General features: G+C 41.0%; 2 protein-coding genes across 2 annotated transcripts in view; one reads left to right on the top strand and one right to left on the bottom strand.

Moving 5' to 3' along the window:
- The window catches only part of snd1 (staphylococcal nuclease and tudor domain containing 1), a 167479-nt gene that overhangs the window by 83116 nt on the left and 64114 nt on the right, over nt 1-20249 (bottom strand). The gene's annotated exons all lie outside the window — the stretch shown is intronic.
- On the top strand, nt 2063-4933 carry lrrc4.1 (leucine rich repeat containing 4.1). The gene has a single exon (XM_088003132.1). It carries the CDS (start codon nt 2063-2065, stop codon nt 4931-4933), a length of 2871 nt encoding a protein of 956 aa, XP_087859258.1.

Raw genomic sequence — 20249 nt, 5'->3', positions numbered from 1 at the left:
ATATGCCAGCACAGCAATGCTGGAAAGCTTTGCCAATTGAAAAAGTAGGACTCTTGATGGAAGTGAGAGGGTTAAAAGCTGGTTGCTGTGGGAATACCACCGTCCATCTCTGCCTTTTGCTTGGACAACCTGTCAATCCCTTTGAGCCCAAAAAGCCCCAGAAAACACACAGAATAAGAGACTTGGAATTAAAAAAAAAGGGAGAGGACAGGAGAAGCAAACTGGTTCTTGAAGAAGTGTATTTCTAAAAAGGTCTGAGTGCTTTGAGCTCACCCAACTACCTCAGGACACTGCAGAGAGCAGGAGGGAGAGAGAGAGGGAGAGAGCAAGTGAGCAAGAGAGACGGCACACTCTCTCTTTTGCTGCTACAACGGATCCTTTCCACAACGACGCTGCTGTTAACGTCACGCCTGTAAGCCGCGCTTGCCCGGCGCTTGCCTCCTCTGCCTTGCTCCTTTCCCCAGTTAGATGCTGCATTGACAAGGGGATGCTGAAAACCACCCGAAAAGGAGGAGTGGGGAATTAAAGACAACTGGAAACAAGAAGAAACAAAGCGGAGAGAGGAGGGGGTGGGGGGTGAAAAAAACTGCACCATCCATTCTCCCTCTAACCCACCTCCATCAACTGCGCTTCGATACCCCCACTTCTCTGGGCACCCCCTTCCATCCCCCACCCCCATTCTCCTTCTGAAGAAATTGACGGATTATTGGGAAGTACACAGGAGGCAGGCGGCAGCTGCTGCTGTGTGTGCTCGCTACCGCTGCTGTGTGGTTCGCAGGGATGGTGTGTGTTCGTTTGCAACTGCTGCTGTCGCATCCGCGGCTGTCGAGGCTGGAGCGTGTGGCTAGTTAAGAGGACTAAGAAGCTAATGAAGGCAGTGCGCGTCGCCTAGCTTTTTCAACCTGTGCCAAGCGTTCTGAGGAAAGCAAAATTGAAAATCAAGTGGACACGACGCGACAATTTTAAAGAAACAGGAGTGAAAGAAAGGAAGAAGGGCTATGAGGACTGACTAATCGACCAACTGATTGACTCCTAAAAAGTGAAAAAGAAAAAAAAAAAAAAAAAGGAATACACCGAGGGCAGAATGTCTGCTTTTATTTTTACTCTATAGCTTCCTTTTAAATTGCCAAACAAAAGGCAAAAAGAACACTGTACAGGACTGGGGAATTCTTCAACCCATCTCCATTCACTGCTTCTCTCTTTTTTTTTCTTTTTTTTTTTTGCCTGAGGCAGAAAAAGATTACACGTGTGTTCCAGTGGCTGCCTGTACAATGGAGACTTGGGTAAGGTGTACAGCAGGGGAATCAACTGTCGGATTCCAAGGACAAGCGAGAGAAGAGGAGCCGACAGCAAGAAGCAAGCAAGGGAGCACCGCTGCTTTGGGAGCTTGACTGGATTCCTTCTTACGGTCTTTTTACTTTTTTTCCTCATCAGTACAGAAAAAGGAGAAGAAGAAAAAAAAACACTCACAAAAAGGCCTTCGAACCTTTCTCTTTGGATGTATGGATTTACAAAAGGGCTCATCTTGGTTAAGCTCTTTGGCACTGACATCTATTTTGACAGGGCAAATAAAGGTTTTCTTTGCTGCTCTTGGATATAAATACATCTGATGCGAAAACCACAGCTGTGTCTGATTGCAAAAAGGAGGGAAGCTATATATCTCAGTTCAAGGACCTGTAATAATAACTTGAGGTAGGTGTCTAGTGTTTCAACCCCTTTTTGCATCAATCTGTAACACCCTCTTCTCCCCTCTGTATTGTAGTAGTATTCTTGATTGCCTAATTTACCAATATGTCCTTCTCATACACATGTTTCAGAAAAGCCAGCCCTCCCCCCCTCCACTTGTCCTTCTGTCCCTGACAATTTATGGAAACATAAGAACTACATAAGTGAGGACGCGCACGTCCTCCTCCCTTATCCTACTCTTTCCCTATTCCTTTTAGTTTACTCTGATCCCCTCATCAATACCACCAGCCATCCAGCTACTATTCTTGTCCTCAACCCCACCAAACACCTGCCCCAAACATCTCCATCCTCCCCCCCAGATGATGCTGAATTATGAATGTGCCACATCATGAGTCTCCTGGGGCGGGTAGCTGCGCAACGTGCCAGGAAAGCCGCCCTGCTCTGTATAGTCTTCCTAATGGCGCGAGCGTGGAGCAGCGCCTCCCTGGCCTTGGCGGGGGCGGCGGTCTCTTTAGGACCCCAGGGCTGTCCACCCCAGTGTTCCTGCAGTAATCAGCAGGGGAAAGTGGTGTGCACCCGGCGGGGCCTGACGCGCGTGCCCCCTGGAATTCCTGCCAACACGCGACACCTCAATCTAATGGAAAACGCCATTGAGGCGGTGCAGGCTGACTCGTTCCGCCATCTGCACCACCTTGAGGTGCTCCAGCTCGGGCGAAATGCCATACGGCAGATTGAGGTGGGCGCGTTTAATGGACTGACCAGCCTCAACACATTGGAGCTGTTTGACAACCGGTTGACAGTGGTGCCAAGTGGAGCCTTCGAGTACCTGTCTAAACTAAGAGAACTATGGCTAAGAAACAACCCAATTGAGAGTATTCCCTCTTACGCCTTCAACCGGGTACCCTCACTCATGCGACTGGACCTGGGAGAGTTAAGGAAACTGGAATACATCTCAGAAGGAGCTTTTGAGGGGCTACAAAACCTCAAGTACCTGAACCTGGGAATGTGCAACATAAGGGGTGATATGCCAAACCTCAGTCCCCTAAAGGGTTTGGAGGAGCTGGAGATTTCAGAAAATCTGTTTCCAGTGATAAAACCAGGTTCCTTCAGAGGTCTGCGCTCCCTCAAAAAGCTATGGGTGATGAACTCACAAATCACTGTAATAGAGCGCAATGCTTTTGATGGCCTATCTTCACTGGTGGAACTAAATCTGGCCCATAATAATCTAAGTGCTGTGCCACACGACCTGTTTCCCCCGCTCAAGTACCTGGTGGAACTTCACCTCCACCATAATCCTTGGAACTGTGGCTGTGAGGCTGTGTGGTTGGCACAGTGGCTAAGAGAGTACATCCCAACTAACTCAACTTGCTGTGGACGTTGTCACTCACCGGCCATCATGAGAGGACGACAGTTAGTTGATGTAGACAGAGGTGAAGGGGCTGCAATCCAGTGTTCTGCGCCATTCATTGCTGATGCCCCACGGGACTTAAACATCTCAGCAGGAAGAGTGGCTGAACTTCGTTGCAGAACAGCCCCAATGTCTTCAGTGCGCTGGCTTCTACCTAATGGGACTATCCTGACACATGCCTCTGGTCACCCGAGAATATCAATCCTCAATGATGGTACCCTTAATTTCTCAAATGTTCTTGCATCAGACACTGGCACTTACACCTGTATGGTGTCTAATGCAGCTGGGAACTCCAATGCATCAGCATACCTCAATGTGAGTGCAGCAGAGCTAAACACATCGAACTTGAGTTACTTTACAACAGTGACTGTGGAGGTACTTGGTCCAACCACTGAGATGCCCAAACCCAAAACTACTACAACTACAGCTGCTGTGGGTGTTGGAGTTGCTGGAGGAGGAGCAGGCCTCGGGACAACTACTACAACTGCATCTCCTTCAGTCTTTCAGCCAGTCTTCATCTCAACACCAACAGTGCTGTTGCAAAATACTGACAGTGCAGCAAATGCAGTTAAAACATCTGCGTTACCAGGACTGAGAGGTGCCAATGGTAAACCAGGCAAGTCTGGGCCTAGCCTGGATGAAGTGATGAAGACCACTAAAATCATAATAGGCTGCTTTGTGGCAGTGACACTGCTGGCTGCCGTCATGCTAATTGCCTTTTATAAATTGAGAAAGCGCCACCAGCAGAGAAGCACAGTGGCAGCTGCCCGTACAGTTGAGATTATCCAGGTGGATGAGGAGGACCTTCCACCACCAGCATCTGCAGCTCAAGAGTCATCACTCACGTTGCCTGAAATCCGAGACCACAACAGCATACAGAAGTTGGATTTTATCAGCCACAAGGCAGACTATAGCTTTCATAAACCCAAGGCTGAATATAAACCCCAACCAGATTTTACTCTACACACTCCCAAAGCTGAATACACAACATACAAGCCAAACATGGACTTCAGCAGCCACAAAACCATTGCAGATTACAACATGCACAAATCAACACCAGATTTCAGCCTTCACAGAACAAAGCCAGACTGCAGCCCATTTAGACAGGACTACAACTCTCACAAAACTAAATCGGAATACAGTCCATTTAAACCTGATTTTGGCACTCACCCAAAAGTTAAAACAGATTACAGTCCATTCAAAGCAGATTACAGCACTCATCCAAGGCAAAGATCTGACTTTAGCCCATTCAAACGAGACTACAGCACCCAACCAAAACCCAAACATGACTATAGTCCCTTAAAATCTGACTACAACACGCAAAATAAGTCTAAAGTGGAATACAGTCCATTTAAGCATGACTTTGGTACCCACCCAAGGTCCAAACCTGATTATAGCCCATTCAAACCTGATTATAGCACTCAGCCTAAACCCAAAATGGACTACAATTCACAGAGACAGAAAACGGACATTACCTACAAAACAAAGGAACATTATACCCCCCACAAGACTGCACCCGATTACATCGCCTTCAAGTCCGATTTCAGCCCCCACAAAGTGGATTACAGCGCCTTCAAGTCTGACTTCAGTCCTCACAATCAGAGACCTAAACTTGATTATAGTCCTCATAAAATGGACTACAGCCCCCATAAGGTGGACTACAGCACTCTAAAGCCCAAATACAACACCTATAAACCATCTGGTCAAGGGGCTAAATGGACAGACAATAATGTTGGGAACTCTTTGCCTCGAACCCTACCTAGCGTCATCACAGCAATGGCTGAGCCCTATGTCATAAAAACTCATACCAAGGAGAAAGTACAGGAGACTCAGATTTAAAAATCTCCCTGCCCTAAAGGCTTTCACTCCTTTAACTATGTCCCAAGGTCCCAACCACCCTGTTCCACTTTGCCCTTTTTTTTCTTTTCATCATTTAAGTCATGCAATAGAATGCACAAAAAAAGAACAGGAACTACTTTTTGTACAGAGTGCAAACTTTAAAGACTGACGATTTATTGTTGTACATGCTTATAAATAAATATATATATGGACAAACTGAAGCTACCATGGGTTGGTGATAGAGAAACATATATCAAAAAGAAATTGAAACTATTTTCTAACTTGTAACTTCTATTTAAAACATTGAGTTGTTTAAGATGCTGTCTTAAGTTTGACAAATGAGGGTAGTCTTGTTTTAAAATGGGGCATTCTGTGTGATTTTTACACCATGCTAGAGAGAAAGCCGTGATAAGAAAGATTATTTATACAGAGAAGACTTTCTTTAACAAAAACCGTATAAAGGTCAGTGTCGATCTTTACAGGTTTATCTTGTAAAAGCACCAAGAATTTGTACTGTGCCAAATGTTATAAATGCAATAAAAAGGATTTTTGGAAGAAAAAAAGAAAACATTAGAGAGAAATGTTTTATTCGCCTTCTCTTCTTCTCCTGCCATATACTGTAACAATCAGCCAAATGCTTTAGACACTGCAGTAAGACGCTGCAGCTATACTTTAACCCTAAGTGTGCTGAATAACTCTGGTATAATGAATCACAGTACAGAAGTGAATGGAGCATTTCTTTTTTTCAAAACTTTCCACAGCTTTCATTATTGGCTACATGTAAAAATGGTTTGGATTTCACACAATCAGTGATGGTTGTAGAGATTAAGAGGTTTGAAGATGATTACAGCAATCTTATTTTAACCGGGGCACTCACTGTATGACTAAAGTTTGCAAGCCCAACGTGTTACCCGATTCATTTTATGCAAAACAAAGTGCTCACACTTATCGAGTAAGCGAAAAGGGTAATTCATTAAACAGATTTATCTTATGACTGTTTGGAGCACCTTGCCAACATGCAGTTACCCATGAGATTTCCAGATGTTGGGCCTTCAGTCACAGAGGGTTTTTCTGTGGAGACAGATGCATTCAGGTGTCTAAATGTGCTTCTTGTTCTACCTTAACCTAACCGATTAAATGAAAATATTGTCTCATGAGAATAGGAATAGCTCATTTGAAAAGCTGTTACTGTTTAATATTGATTTTTTTTGTCTGGTTTTGCTAAATAATAGGAACAGTTTTAAATTATATTTTGAAGAAAATGTTGAAGCAGATCAGGTAACATTAAACAGCAAAATAAGACATTCTACTTTCACAATCTCTATAGCGATAAAAATCTTATCAAAGAATAGTAGTCTGCCTTTGATAAAACACGTACCCCTCAGTGCAGTCTGACTAATTTTGCAAGTTGAGAGCTGGCTGTAAAAAGCACTTCCAAATGCAATAAAAGGCATCAGAATATGTCTCAATTTTTTTTTATTTACATGAGGCCAAAAACATAGGACTCACCTATGAAATCACAAAAATAAAACTTAAGACAAAATCAGCATAAGCAGATAAAAACAAATCAATATGCAGAGGGAGGCTGAAAAATGGGAACATCTGTTCCCATCTGTCTAAAAACTTAAATGGCAAAATAAAAGTAAGTAGAGAGTTGAAAACTACAGGTTGGGAAAAATAAATAAGATCCATGGAGAATATTGTAAAATTTAGATTTTGTTTTATCTTAATCATATATAAATCAAGACGTACAATGTTAAAACACCAAAAGATTGATGTAGAAAAGCAGGATCCTTTATCTGTTATAAAATGAATAAAACAATTATTTTAGTTTTTAAACTTTGATGACAAATCTACTAAAAACACCTTGTTGCAAAAAGTATATTTTAGATTGCAAAAATGTGGTAAATCTGAGGTCACTGACTTGTAAGTTTGCATTTATCCAGCTGTGTTTTAATTGAACTATTAGTAAAATTGTAAGCTGAATGAAAATCCTTAGTCAAGAGGGCATTTGAAGTTTAAACTGACTCATAAGGGAGAACTGGGAGTAAATGATAATATAATTCAAGTAAATATATATTATTGTTATGTCCATTTCAGGCTGTAGCAACACTTGCTAAACACTCTGAAATTGCATTCACGAGTGCTTTGATAAAAAGCAGCTAAGTGTTCTCTATTTTATCCAACATGAGGTCATTTTCCCAAACAGGAATCAAAACGTTTCTAAATGTATATGAAGCTTTCAAACTGTGTGAACACATCCAAGGTTTATCTTCAAATTTTTACCCTAAGCTTATCGATGCTGTACTGCATTCTCTGAGGTTTAGCAAGTTAAAGCAAGAAGCGAACCGTGTTGTGCTATCTGGTCACACATTTAAGCTGTGCTGTGCTATAAAAGGCTCTGACATCCCAATCGGTCAAAATGGCTACAGGGTCATCAATCAGCCAATCAGCTTTGCCAGCCTGTGGAGCCCCCCCCGTCTCCATCGGAAACACTCTTCTCCGTCCCTTCCTCCCCCACATCATGTTTTCTGTCTGTGTGCTTCATTAGCAATCATGAAGCCATTGGAAAGAGGAAGCACGGCAAGATGGACGAATTTAACCACAGCTCACAAAGCTCCAGAGAAGAGGGAGAGAGGGCCTGCTGGGGGAGGGGGGCAATGTGAGGCTGTAGTTTGGGATTCACAGATTTCTCAAAAGTTATACTAAAGAGAAATTCAATCCAAAACATAAAAAAGAAAGAAATTAGATAAATGGTAAAAGAAATAAGCACAACAGGAAAAATGATGACCCCAGTAAAGAAATGAAGTAGAGCTGGACAGTGTGCCTGAAAATGTCGTAGTTTTAGCAGGAGATGATGTATTGTGTAATGCAAGACATGCTCATTATAGGAAAATGAAAAATAAATATGAAAACAAAGGCAGAATAAAAAAAAGTTTACATTAAATGAAAAAATAAAACAAGGTAGTAGAATGGAGAAAAATAAAAGCAGTCTCAAGAGAGTGAAAGACAGCAAGAGGAACTTGGAGAAGGACTGAGCAGAGAAAATGTGATGCAAGAGTGCCAGCTACAGATGGAAGGGGGGATATATAGATTACCCGCTGTGGCTTTTGCATGATTGGTGAATGGCCTGGACTGCACCACAAGGAGTGTGATTTGGGGGTGGAGTGCAGCAGACAGGAAGTGCTGATACATGAAATAGACTGGACAACTGGGGGTACTTGAGTAAGGGAGACTGGCAAATAAAGCAGCAGAGAGGGTGGGAGGATCAAGAGGTTAGAGTAAATGGAACTGTGGGGACAATGCGCTGCGACCATGTGAATGTGTCCTGCTTTCAGAACCAGCAGGAAGAGCAAACAGCATCCTTGCTATTCCATTCAGTTTAAAGCAGAAGCTCATTTAGTAACTCAGAGCGAACATTTTGAAACCCATTTATTTTGATGCAATCTGTTAATTAGATTTTTTTCAACGTTAATTACTACGCACTGCAGTCCATGGGACAGCTCTAATCAAATTCCATTAAAATAGCCGGGACTACGAGGCAGTGTTCTCAAACGCTCGAGTCATTTATCAACCAAATTTTAACCACGCTGACAACCTGTTACAATGCATCACAAGGTTCTCTTCATTTAACAGAGTGGTTACACAAACATTGTCTACATTATCCTTACAAGTGTGTGGAAGTGCATTCATGAGAAGAGACGGTTAATGGAAGGCATCGTGCTGATTTCTGAGTGTTTTTTGTGAATTTTCTTTTTTAGCTCGCACCAATTTGGCAGTTGTGAAAAATATGAAAATAGAGACATGTGAGCTTTGCAACCAGGCACGACTTACTATTGTGGAAGCAGGGTCATGTTTAAATGTTGCATTTCAAAACACCTATTCCTTTCAAGTGATGTATCTGGAATGATTTACTTTCACATGCATTAGAATTAAGGAAAGGCTGAAAGCAAATATGCTGGGTTGCAATCCTGATTTGCTATCCTCTGCTTTGTGCAAGTTTTTGTGTAATTTGGGCTGAAACTGCTCATACTGCTTGAACTGCGTAAAAACAAGGCGACCGGTGGGTTTTTAATGGTTGAGGTAGTTTCATTTCCTTTCATTGCTTTGCCAAAGGTACTTTTTAAATCAGCAACACCTTTATAAAAGTGATGGTTGGCACTATTTGACTGTTCAAAATCAATCAATCAAAATTATTTCAGAACAGCCAAGTTATTATTTCTTATGACAAAGTGAAAAGTATCTGCTGTCTTTCAGCCAGTTGAACAGCAGTATGCAGCAATAAGTGGGAGAGATTGGATATATTTCACTTCTGCATACAGATGGAGAAAACTGTAGCTTCACTTGCAATTACTCCATCTCTCTAAAATAGTTTAAACGTGTACGCTTCATTAGTTTTTTTTAAAACTTTTTGAAGTCTTGGTTGTACAGAAACCTTTGTTCAGTAGATTGGTGCATATTGCACTTCTTGTTGCTCAGACTATTAAAGCAGTCTCGGTTTAGATTAGATTAACAGTGCAAAGACTGGAATTTCTGTAATCACACTAGTCTGTGTGATACTGGAACAGAAGACGCTCTGAGTGTTTTTTGTTGCGACTCAACATGAGCTGTGGCCAAAGACATGGTTGGTCCTAATCTCAACGTACAGGAAGCAGGAAGAAAGGTGAAGGAAAACCAGCAAAACATGGATGGTTCCTTACAGGCAAGCCAAAACAAAAACTCTTAGGAGTACAACTTCACTCAAAATGTGAATTAAGTATATCTTTTAATAATAACACGACTGGTTTAATATCAGTGATAAAGATGATGTTGGTGTATTATGGATGTAATTAGTTGATAGAGATTCATGCTTTTTCGTGCCTCCAACTTTCACTGCTCGGAAATTAATGCAAATATTCATATTCAACACCCGGACTGTGGAATGATTTGTTATTACTGAGGTCAATCGAGCTAGAGAAATAAAAAATGTCAGTATACTGCTGGCTACCATCCCAGTGTTGCTCAGGCTTTAGTCTACGCCAAAAACTTGGTTATGTTGTGGTCAAACGCAAACAGATTCTAAAGCAAAAACTGAGACTGAATTGCAGGTGGGTTGAGTGACCTATTTCTGCTCTGAGGAGAACCACTCAAGTGTGTTACTCCCTGTGAGACAGAGTTTATTGCCCTTTTGGTGGGTGAAAAACATCCCTGTGTTTTCTTAGCAGCCTGAGACGATGGAGCCTCAGTTTTATGATTCCATCCAATGGCAGAGTCCGATAGGCGAGCGCGCGCGTGTGTGTAGTAAATCAAGTCCATGAAAATCACAGAACAGGGGGAGTCTGATATGATGACATTTTTGTGCGTGCAGCAACACTCACAGTCAAAGCCTGCACACATATTTGTGCACAGGAAAGAAAGAAAAATTGAAGCCACTGGCCATTAATTTCACTGCATTTGTTGAGATTTATGTCCTGGAGAGAAATCATGATCATAGGCACAGCATTGCCAAAGATGTTTGTACATACTGCACCGCCAGACGACTTGCTGTTGTGTCCGTCGCACCACAAAATATTATTTAAAAGAAAAGCACATGAAAGACGGGGGAAGCTTGTGAACAATGTTCTGACAAGAAATCGCTGCTCTTATGCTTATAGTACAAAGTAAGTAAGGGAGGACAATAAAAGCCTCTGTGGCATTAGCATAGTAACTTTATAGAGGTTACAGAAAGCATTCTGGGACTTTGTTTTTGTAAGATACACAACATCTGGGTGTAGGCATGTTGGTGATTATAAAGCTATGAATCTACAGTTATAAAAACAAGCAAAAGAAAAAGAAAACCTTGAGTATTACTTAAAACAGGAAAATGACTTAACAAGAAACTGCATCAATGCAGTTGCACCAATCATGCTTTTAGATTAAGTGGTCCTGGTCACTGGTGGTGTACTGCCTTCCACCTCTAATATGTAAAATGAGTGCTTGTCTCTGATTACATAATCCCTAAAAGGGATGTTTCAACCTTCAGAAAATAAAATGTTTGTAAACCACAACTATCCACCACAGGTGCTTCTTCACCTGCTTACAAACTTTGTGAGAACCTCAAGTTAAAACCTAAGAAGCATCGCTTTAAAATGTGATGCTGTTCATTTCAAAGGCTTACTTCAGAGGAATGCCCTTGTTTCCAGTTATTTATATTTGAATCAAATGAGGATCTGTTCAAATGGGTGGCATTTTCTTAAAGATGAACAGAACTCTGCAACCTTCCAGTATGCTAAAACTGTGTCAGTATGTCGGACCTTTTTGTAAATGGCAAATTGGCAAAAAAATTAATTAACAAGCTTGTCATTGTCCTTCTAAAATAGGATGTTGAAGTCAGTACATTTAGTCTGTAGCATTAAGACTTCTTACACTGTAATAAAAAAATATAAAGGGGTATCTCCTCTGGAGGATATGCATGATCCAACTTAAACCAAACAGGTGTAGATCAAATAAAAAAAACATGCTTAAAACTGATGACAAATTAATTTGTTTATGTACTTAATTTAACCAGAAAACACTTAGTTTGAAATTCTACTTGTTGAGCATTTAATTTTTAAACCATTCCATTTTGCCTTTCCAGCATTGTTGCCAGTCTACAAAGATCCTTTTAAAAAGAGCCAAGGTTTTTAGTCAAACTCGGGCTTTTATTTAAGTAACAACTATATACTTAGGAGAACAACTGTGTTCTAAAGTAAAAGATTGTTAACAGAGGAAGTGAAAACAGAAGATTGAAAAAGAGGTAGGCAAAGTGGAAGGACAGGGTACAAAGAGCAATACAATTGGGAATGAAAGAAGGGTACTGGAATGAGATTGTACCAGATAAGATCCTACTATCCGACACTTTAGAAAGAGCGCAGGATTCATTTTGTTGTAAGTGTTGGATCATAAATTTGCACTGGTGTGGACGTCAAGATAACAAGCAGTGTGCTAATGTCAAAGACTTGCAGAGAAAATGTGCACCGCTGAGCAAAGAATGGCAAATGAAAGCAACACCAAGATGAAAGCCACTAAAAAGCTGCGTACAGCAACCAGGGGTTTAACCTGTTTTCATGTGGTAGCAAAATTATTCAGCTACTGCAGCAAACCACTGGGAGGGTTTCAATCTGTGCATGTGCATGTGTAGATTTTCTCTGTCCATTAAAACAACAAAAATCTCCAGACGCAGTGAAATATCAGCAATGCAATTACTTACACCGACAGAATCCTTTTAAATCAACTGCTGATAAAAGAAAAAAAAAGTTTCATGAAGTGGCCTGTGTAGTAGCGCCTGATGAAGGATTTCAGTTCTAATTCCACTTTGCGGTGATTTTTCATGTTTCCCTTAAATTGGATTCTGGCCTCTGTTCAACAGCTGAGCTACAGATACGTGACTGTACTTTATCTGGGTGAAAAATGTACGACACACAAATGTGTCATCTTTTTCCCTCCTCTACACCGTTCCAATTTTGCAGCCAGATCTTGGGTTTTCGTAAAGCTTGAACGACCAATATCGATTTTTGCCAATTTCGATTGATGTAACAGCACTTGATCGTACAAAGACAAAAGACAAGCACTGGAAGTACTTTTTTTTTTTTTCCCCCCAAGAGTTCCTGTTCTGAAGAGATGGCAGGAAATGGTAGAAGATAAGACATCATGGAGTTTTATTTTAAAAAGTGTTAGTAATATCTCCAATTATGGGGGGAATTTGAGTTACTTTCAAAGTTTGACTTCAAAACTTTTAAATTGTCAAACACAAATGTGAAACAAAAACAAAATTACAAAACGATATTAAATATTTTAACCAGCATCAACTTCATGATGGCAATAAGTGAGGTAGCGTGGCATCACTATAATAGCAATTCCTGTAAAATATCTACAGAATGTAGTTACTTTATTTCCAAGACTTTAAAAAGGCTGCCAATATTCCCAAACCCAACATATTTAAAAACAAAAGGTTAAAAATAATAAAAAATAGAACAAACTGGCTGTACTGCCTTCGGCTTATCTGCTGAACGTCTAGCTCCATTGTGAAATTGCAAAGGCATGTAAAAATGTCAGATCATGAGACAGGTTTCCTTCTCATGTCTGTACCTCCTCTGATGATATTTTAAAAAAAGGTCACAGATATTAAACACCGATACTGATTTCTCTTCCATCAGTAACAATATCTACACCAATAAGTGTTGTTGTCAGGGCAGGGTAGCAGCTCTCTGTGCAATGTGGTCAAAAATGAGGGGGGCTGGAGAGGATTTGAGTTCCAACTGGCCAGTCACTAGCCAAGGCCAATTAGGCTAAAAATCCTCCAACTCAGTCTTTAGGTGATTTATCTCTACATCGCTATTGTTGTTTTTCGTGATTATGTTTTTCTTTTCCACCAATTTACTAAATGCTAGGCTCTGTGTGCACTGCTGGGAAAAGCTTTTCAAATGAATGTCACGGGGTTGTTTTGTTGTTCTACTGACATGCAAAAATTGAAGGAACAGCCTGAAACGTCGCTCTTTATTTGCATTGTCCTGTTATGAAAAACAGAATTATCAGCCATGGGTGGGGGGAAGGTGTGTAAGGTCAGCCATTTTAGATTAAAATAATTGGACTTAAGTGTCACAATTGTAACATTTTTGCTTAACTTTATCTTTTCAAGCTTATTTCAAATTTTAAAGCAAACTTTGCAAGTAAACATTAGTTTTCAGTTTCCAGACAGCTATAATCAGCATTAATTTTAAGCATTACACCATTAAAAAATAGAAGCCCGTACTCTCAATGTAGGAATCCTTTACCCCAGTGTCCTATTGACATCGCCATCAACTTGCAATGTAATCATTTTTTTGGCCACTGCAAAACTCTACAATAAATAACTTGTTGACCGGGCCCACAATCAAGTGACCTCATTGTCAACAAGCTGGCTCACTTCACTGTACCTGCACAATAATGATGCCAATAATTAGGCAGTAAGTCTCCCCATTGCTCTGTTCCCTTGTTTCTCACTTGTGCTTAAGAAACACAATGAGAAATAAGATTAATGTGTGCTTGTGTTTTACCAAGAAGTATACATTTGGTGTGAATCAAGTAAAATGCTCTTCAATCAGGTTCTGAGCCACAGCACTTGAAGTAAACATCAGAATGCAACAGATATTGGAAAGCAACAAGGAAAAGGTTAGGGTTTATGAAGGGGAGAGAAGCAAAAGAGACAGAGGAAGCTCAGGGTAGGAGAGACTTGGCAAGCCTTCACCCTCCCACTGTTGGCAGCAGAGGCACAAACCGTTTGCTCACAGCAGTACATGCATCTATTAGTATTGTTCCAGGAGATAATAACTGTGTGTGCACAACTTTCTGTGAACGAATGCATGTGAGCGAGGGTGTCAATTCCACGCTAAAAGTGGCAAAGGAGTTGCAGTGAGGTGACAGACGAACGATACGGCGCAGCAACAGGAGGTGTTCGAGAAAGCGAATGTTGGTGTGTCAGACGGCTGCGGTAAATGTCAACCTGACAGAAAAGCTACAGGCCAAGGAGCAAACAAGTGCAACTCCCATTGATGCTAGCAGCAGAAAAACACTATTAAATGCTGGTTGTTAGCCTAAAATTACTTTAGCTGGAGCTTGATCAGAGGATTTTTGAAATACAATATATTAAAGTTTGTGTATAAGAATCTCAGTGTCAGCTTGTAAGTTACCAAGTGTAGCATTAGCTTATAGGAGTTCAATTCGACAGATTTTTTTCCCCCTTCACTTGAATTAAGGAGTAAAAAATAAATAAATATAAGCTCTAGATCACAGAAACATTTCATATATTCAGTTTTTAAATTTATCAGAAGCCGAGACTAAATATAAAAATTATTAGGCCAACATATTTTGTCTTTTTCTATATTCTACAACTTTCCACCAGAAGGTATCTTTGAGTCTCCCTGAAAAAAAGTAATACAATACCCTCCCAAAATTAATGACTGCACTTCAGTATTGGATGGTCATATAAGAAGACTAACACACCAGCGGGGATAAGGAACCATAGGCTTTGGCAGTATTAATCACTTTTAGAGTAGCCCAACTGACCACACTGAAACAACAGTAAACACTCTGATGTTAAGAGATCCAGCTGGCAGAAGAAGCATTTATTTAAAAAAAACACAAAAAACTGCAGTACTCAGGCCAGCCTTTCTTGGAACTTCCCCTGCAAACACCCCTACACATTCAGAAAGTCAACCAGCACAGCGCATAAAGAAACTGGATTGCTATAGCTGGGTTCTGCAGAAGCTATTGCTGCACATACACACACACACGCACACGCAAACCTCCCTGCTTGGCGCCCACTTTTGCCATTAGCTTTATCTGTCAGAATTCAAAGAAAAGAGCCCAATCCCCGTTCGTTTTTTTTGAATAGATTTTGCAAGCCCTGTTCTTCCCTTTATGCTCCCGACTGTCCCCTGGGAAACATAGAAAACGATGGAGGAGGGAGGAGGAGTGAGGAGATGCTGATCGCTGACACAGCTACAGAGATAGCCTCTCTTGTTGGTAAGGGATATAAAGAAACGGAATGAGAATAGGGAGATGGAAGGAGACGCTGAGATGGGGATAAGAGTTGCAGGTGTGGGGACGTTATGCTGGGGTAAGCTGGTGAAGGATTACCACTTCAAATCGCTCCTCTTTCAGGCCTTTATTTGGCTGTTTTTTATTCACATCTTTGAAGTGATAGTATACTCCTACTTACACCGGGTCCACACGCGTGCACAGAGGTAAAGGCAAATGTGTGATAGTGGTGGAAATGATGGAGAAGTAAATAAAAACAGACGAGCTGACAGGAGGAGGTGGGAGGACTAGGTGTGTCACCTCTGCAGCAGTAGCCAGTCATTGACAACTCAATAACTGAGGAAGTGACGGCAGACTGACATGAAGCGCAGGAGAGCGGCACATAAAGACGTGGAGAGGCAGAAAGTAAAAGATGGTCTTCACCAAAGCTGGTGTGTATCTGTTTGTTTGCTGGGGTCTAAAAACAAATGATGCGGAAAAAGACGAAGGACGGGAACTATGAAAGGCAAAGACACAGAGACTGACAGATTCTTTATGATGACAGCTGACTCCAGTGTGTGTGTGTGTGTGTGTGTGATGCATTTTAACCCTACAGCCAAGGCAACGATGTGTGGCAACTGCTGTGTTGTCAAGGGAACTATTAGCACTGAGAGGCCAGTGTCTGCTTCGTCCTTGCTCACACATACACTCGCTCTCAATTTTCTTGCATAAAGGATTTCTTTTTATACGCCCCGTATGTGAATTTGTATGATAAAAGTAGTTTTTCTGTCAAAACTGACAACGCAATGACAAGAACATTACTTTTTATTTTTCCCTCAAATGTATTTGATAAATGTGAAGGAGGAGTGCGCATATCCGATTGTCACCGCTGCCATTGTGTTACATATTTGCGTCGTAGTTCAACCGTAGGGGGGAAAAAAAAAGGATTAATCTGAGAAGAAATAAATCATGGATGCCTGGAGCCTTTTCCGCAGGCTGGCTAATCAGATTCAAGTGACACATGATAAAGGATGCAGAGTATATTCCGTCTCCTGAGCTGTCCAGAACCTAAAGGACAGCAAGTTGGCAAATATGGTGTGAAAATGCATCAAAGTTCTTATCACTACATGAGTGGAATATGTCTATGTTAATTAGAGATGCACCAATCAGAAATTGCTGGACCATTTCTGACCTGCCTGTACAGATCTTAGCCAATTCCAAGTCTCTTAAATATTTGACAGCATTTTAAATAGTCGACTTGCTGCACAATATATGCGGAACATAGCATCGCTGTACTACGAGTTCAAATAATACTGTTAGGGGTGCTATTATCTTCCAAATATCATGAACACACATTTCACATCGCAACAGCATATCCAGCTAAATTCATCCAGCTCTATTTTGGATCAATTGATAATGCAATCCTCACAGCAATATCAACATGTGCAACATGGCATTCACAAGGGAGTGTTGGGATGCAATAGTGGTTAGACTAATATGTTCTGTGCTAATTAGCAAATGACTATTTATTAGTTTCCAGTACCAATTCCATCTCTAATTTTAAAGGTTAGAGGAAAAGTATTTTTGAGCACATGAACACATTTTGAGGCTTCCACATAACTTCAGTTTTTCTTAGTATTAAAGCACCACTATGTACTGAGGCCCCATGTAGCGAATGAAAATTCAAAATGCAGAGCCATTCTGGCCGCTTGTGTGGTTTTAGAGTGTCTAAGTTATTCTTGTGGTTCTGGATCAAAAGGGACATTGAAGGAACGTCAAGCCTAAACTGATTAAAGGGCAAGTAAGGGTAATGGGAAGCAACCACAACACAGAAAGAAGAATGGAGATGAGGGTGTGAAAATGCTGTCATTAATTTAGCAAGGAACATAAAATGCTAATGAAGTGAACAACAATAGCAGCAAATTAAGGAAGAACCAGTAACAGTGGAGCTGCTTCATGGGCCAGAACAGGACACGGAGAATCAGATGACCAATAATGGACTTAACTTGATGGAAATCTGCTTTCAGTTCATTTCAAATGTTTTCTTTTTGTCTGATTTAATGGAAACACGTTATGAATTTCAGCCAGCTGAATGATGCATCTCAGTCATTACTCTCATTTTCATCATCGGGTAAAGATTTTCATGCAAAGGTATAAACTAAAAGGCAGAAAAAAAAGACAGGTTGAAAGAAAAAGCAAATGCCACTTCATGAAGAGCATTAAACTATCGCCCTTATTGATGTGGAAGAGTACTGCAGTGCCCTTCATGAAGAGGAAAAAGGCTAAGAGGATTCCGATGTTCCCCCAAGTACAGCGTGTGCCGGTGTGTCCACACTCTTTGCAGGTTATGCTCATCACAGTGGACTTTGAAGTTGGGATGCCGTCGTACGCGTTTTACACAGAAGGTCGCTCTTGTAAAAAGAATTGCAGCGATAAACAGTGGGCAGGCTTCTCCCCTTCCTCTCAAATCTCTATCTCCGTTCAGTCCAATCCATCTCTCCATCCCCGCGTTGGTGTGAATTCGTTTATGTGGGCCACTCGGTTCACCTTCAGGCTATAATTCACTACTTTCAAGGAGCGAAGTCACCCAACAGTGAAACTGACACACACAAACAGGCTGAGTCGGGCTTTAAGTAAAAACAGCTGCAAAAATAAGAGGATGAACTCCACTTGTGACACCAATTAGTCCAAAGTCATACAAATAGGCTATTATGGGGAACGAAACTTATGGTCAGTACTCAGCTACAACAACTGTTAATGGCTTTATGCTCCTAATGTGGTTTTCAAGGTCAGTCTTTAAATTACAGATACAATCTCTATTTAAATTTCAAACTAGCACGGCTTGCCACTTGTCCTGCAGCTACTGTTCTGAGCAACAGCACTAAAACAGACACAATTACAGCTCAATTATGACACACAGCTAGGATGGACTTGAAAGAGCATAGACGAAGGATGAATAAATGGATCTGATAAAAAGGAGTATAACTTAAGCACTTAGAGGAATTCTTTTGAGCCCTGCTTAGGTTTGTCAAACCATTAAACTAATTGCAAAATGTGGTGCTATGTGACGATCAATTGACAGCTGTGCGACAAGATTTACAAGTTTTAATATCCTCATCTACCGCTTAGGATTGATTTTTGCTGTTGGTACTCGACTGAAATCATTAAAAGCCCCATCTGGGTTATATATTGCTGTCTGTCTTTTTTGGCTGCCAACTAAAATAATATGCCTTTAAAAAGAAAAAAGTACTCACCCCACCTGGAACACAAACCTTAAAGTACTAGGGTGAAATGTTAGAGACCAACGCAAAGTAGCATAAAGTTGAGGTGAAACAAAAGTCAAGTGTGGGAGAAAAGGAACGCTAAACATTACCTGGAACACACCGTCTGAACAGTGAACTATGGTGGTAAAGAAGGGCTAAAGCCAAGCCACTGTTGGGGAAAAAGCCACAAAGAGGTCCAGCTTAGAGACCAAAACAGATTTTTGGAGGCATGAACTCAGTTGAAGTTTTAAATTTTACCCAATCTGTAATGTTCCCCCGTGACGTTAATGTGCCAATTTGACGCTATGAAGCTTACCAGATATTGTCTGCGCTGTACACAACCATGCTTTAAAGCGAAGAAAGAAGTGCCAAGCTGAACTGTTAATTCAATATTTGGAAATATTTGGCCAACACAGACTTTACAACTCTGTTCACTTCCTCTGCTGCCAATGGTAAAGCTACACGCAGACTACAATTCAAAAACCGCACAGAAAATCGGCGGCGTCATTCATAGAAAGGCAGAAATTCTACCAGAGGAATCCAAGTCAAGGGGAGAAAACCCAGACTGCCTGTGAAGCAAGATTTAAATCGAGCGGAATGGCATAGGAAGGAAATGGCCAGGCTCATACCACTACATTTAAAACCCACTAAAACATATTGAAATGTGTAATTTAACAAGATGGAATGGGAAAACTGAAAACCTTTCAAGGCTCTAATGTTATAATCCAAGATGTTCACCTGGTCCAGTGGTGCAAAGTTATTATTGGACATGGATGGATATCGTCTATTGCTATAAAGCATAAGTAGAGCTGCCTTCTATATTCGTGGTTTGTTTAACTGCAAAACGTGATTGGGGGAAAAAAGGACCTTAGGGGCAGTTCAGTCCCCACCGTCTGTCTCGCTGACCAGGAAACCACACTATGCATTATTCATCTTGTCTACATGTTCGCTCTCTCCGTCTCTTCCCTTTCTCTCTCTAACACGCTCACACACACAGAGTACATGGGTATGCTGAAGCACATGACTGGAAAACAAAGCCAGAGCAGGGAAACTGGGGCTATATGGTAAAAATCGAGTGCAACAGCAAAGGAGGGATGAAGTGGAGCAGATAGACTGTGAGATCTAGCAATTTTGCAATCGACCTCATGCCAAAATAATTTAAGCTTGATCGGAAATCAATGTAAGAGCACGGATGATGCAAAAAAAAAGAAAAAAAAAGAAAAGAAAAGTGATGTTATCCTGCAGGTATGAGTGAGAAAATAACATATAAAAGAGGGTCAAATCCATGAAGGATACATTTCACAAAAAAAATGTGTGAAGAAAGTCAAACATATTGATCAGAGCTGCAGTGACCACAAACAGGCACAGACAAAAGACAGACAAGTAACACTTCAATTATCCAGTTGCCACTGCGCACCTATGGTAGAGGTTTTATAGGGATTACCACATACACAGGGAGAACAGAAAGCAAAATCCTCTTGATATTACAAAGGTACTGGGTTTATTTGCATTTAATTAAAATGCTCACCGAGAACTGTTATTAAGGCAGAGAGATCTAG

Source organism: Poecilia mexicana, unplaced genomic scaffold, assembly GCF_051168715.1.
Source record: "Poecilia mexicana isolate PSO_F unplaced genomic scaffold, ASM5116871v1 scaffold_23, whole genome shotgun sequence".
In the NCBI taxonomy this organism is placed as follows: Eukaryota; Metazoa; Chordata; class Actinopteri; order Cyprinodontiformes; family Poeciliidae; genus Poecilia; species Poecilia mexicana.
The sequence above is the reverse complement of the archived record's forward strand: the minus strand, read 5'-3'. Positions and strand labels throughout refer to the sequence as shown.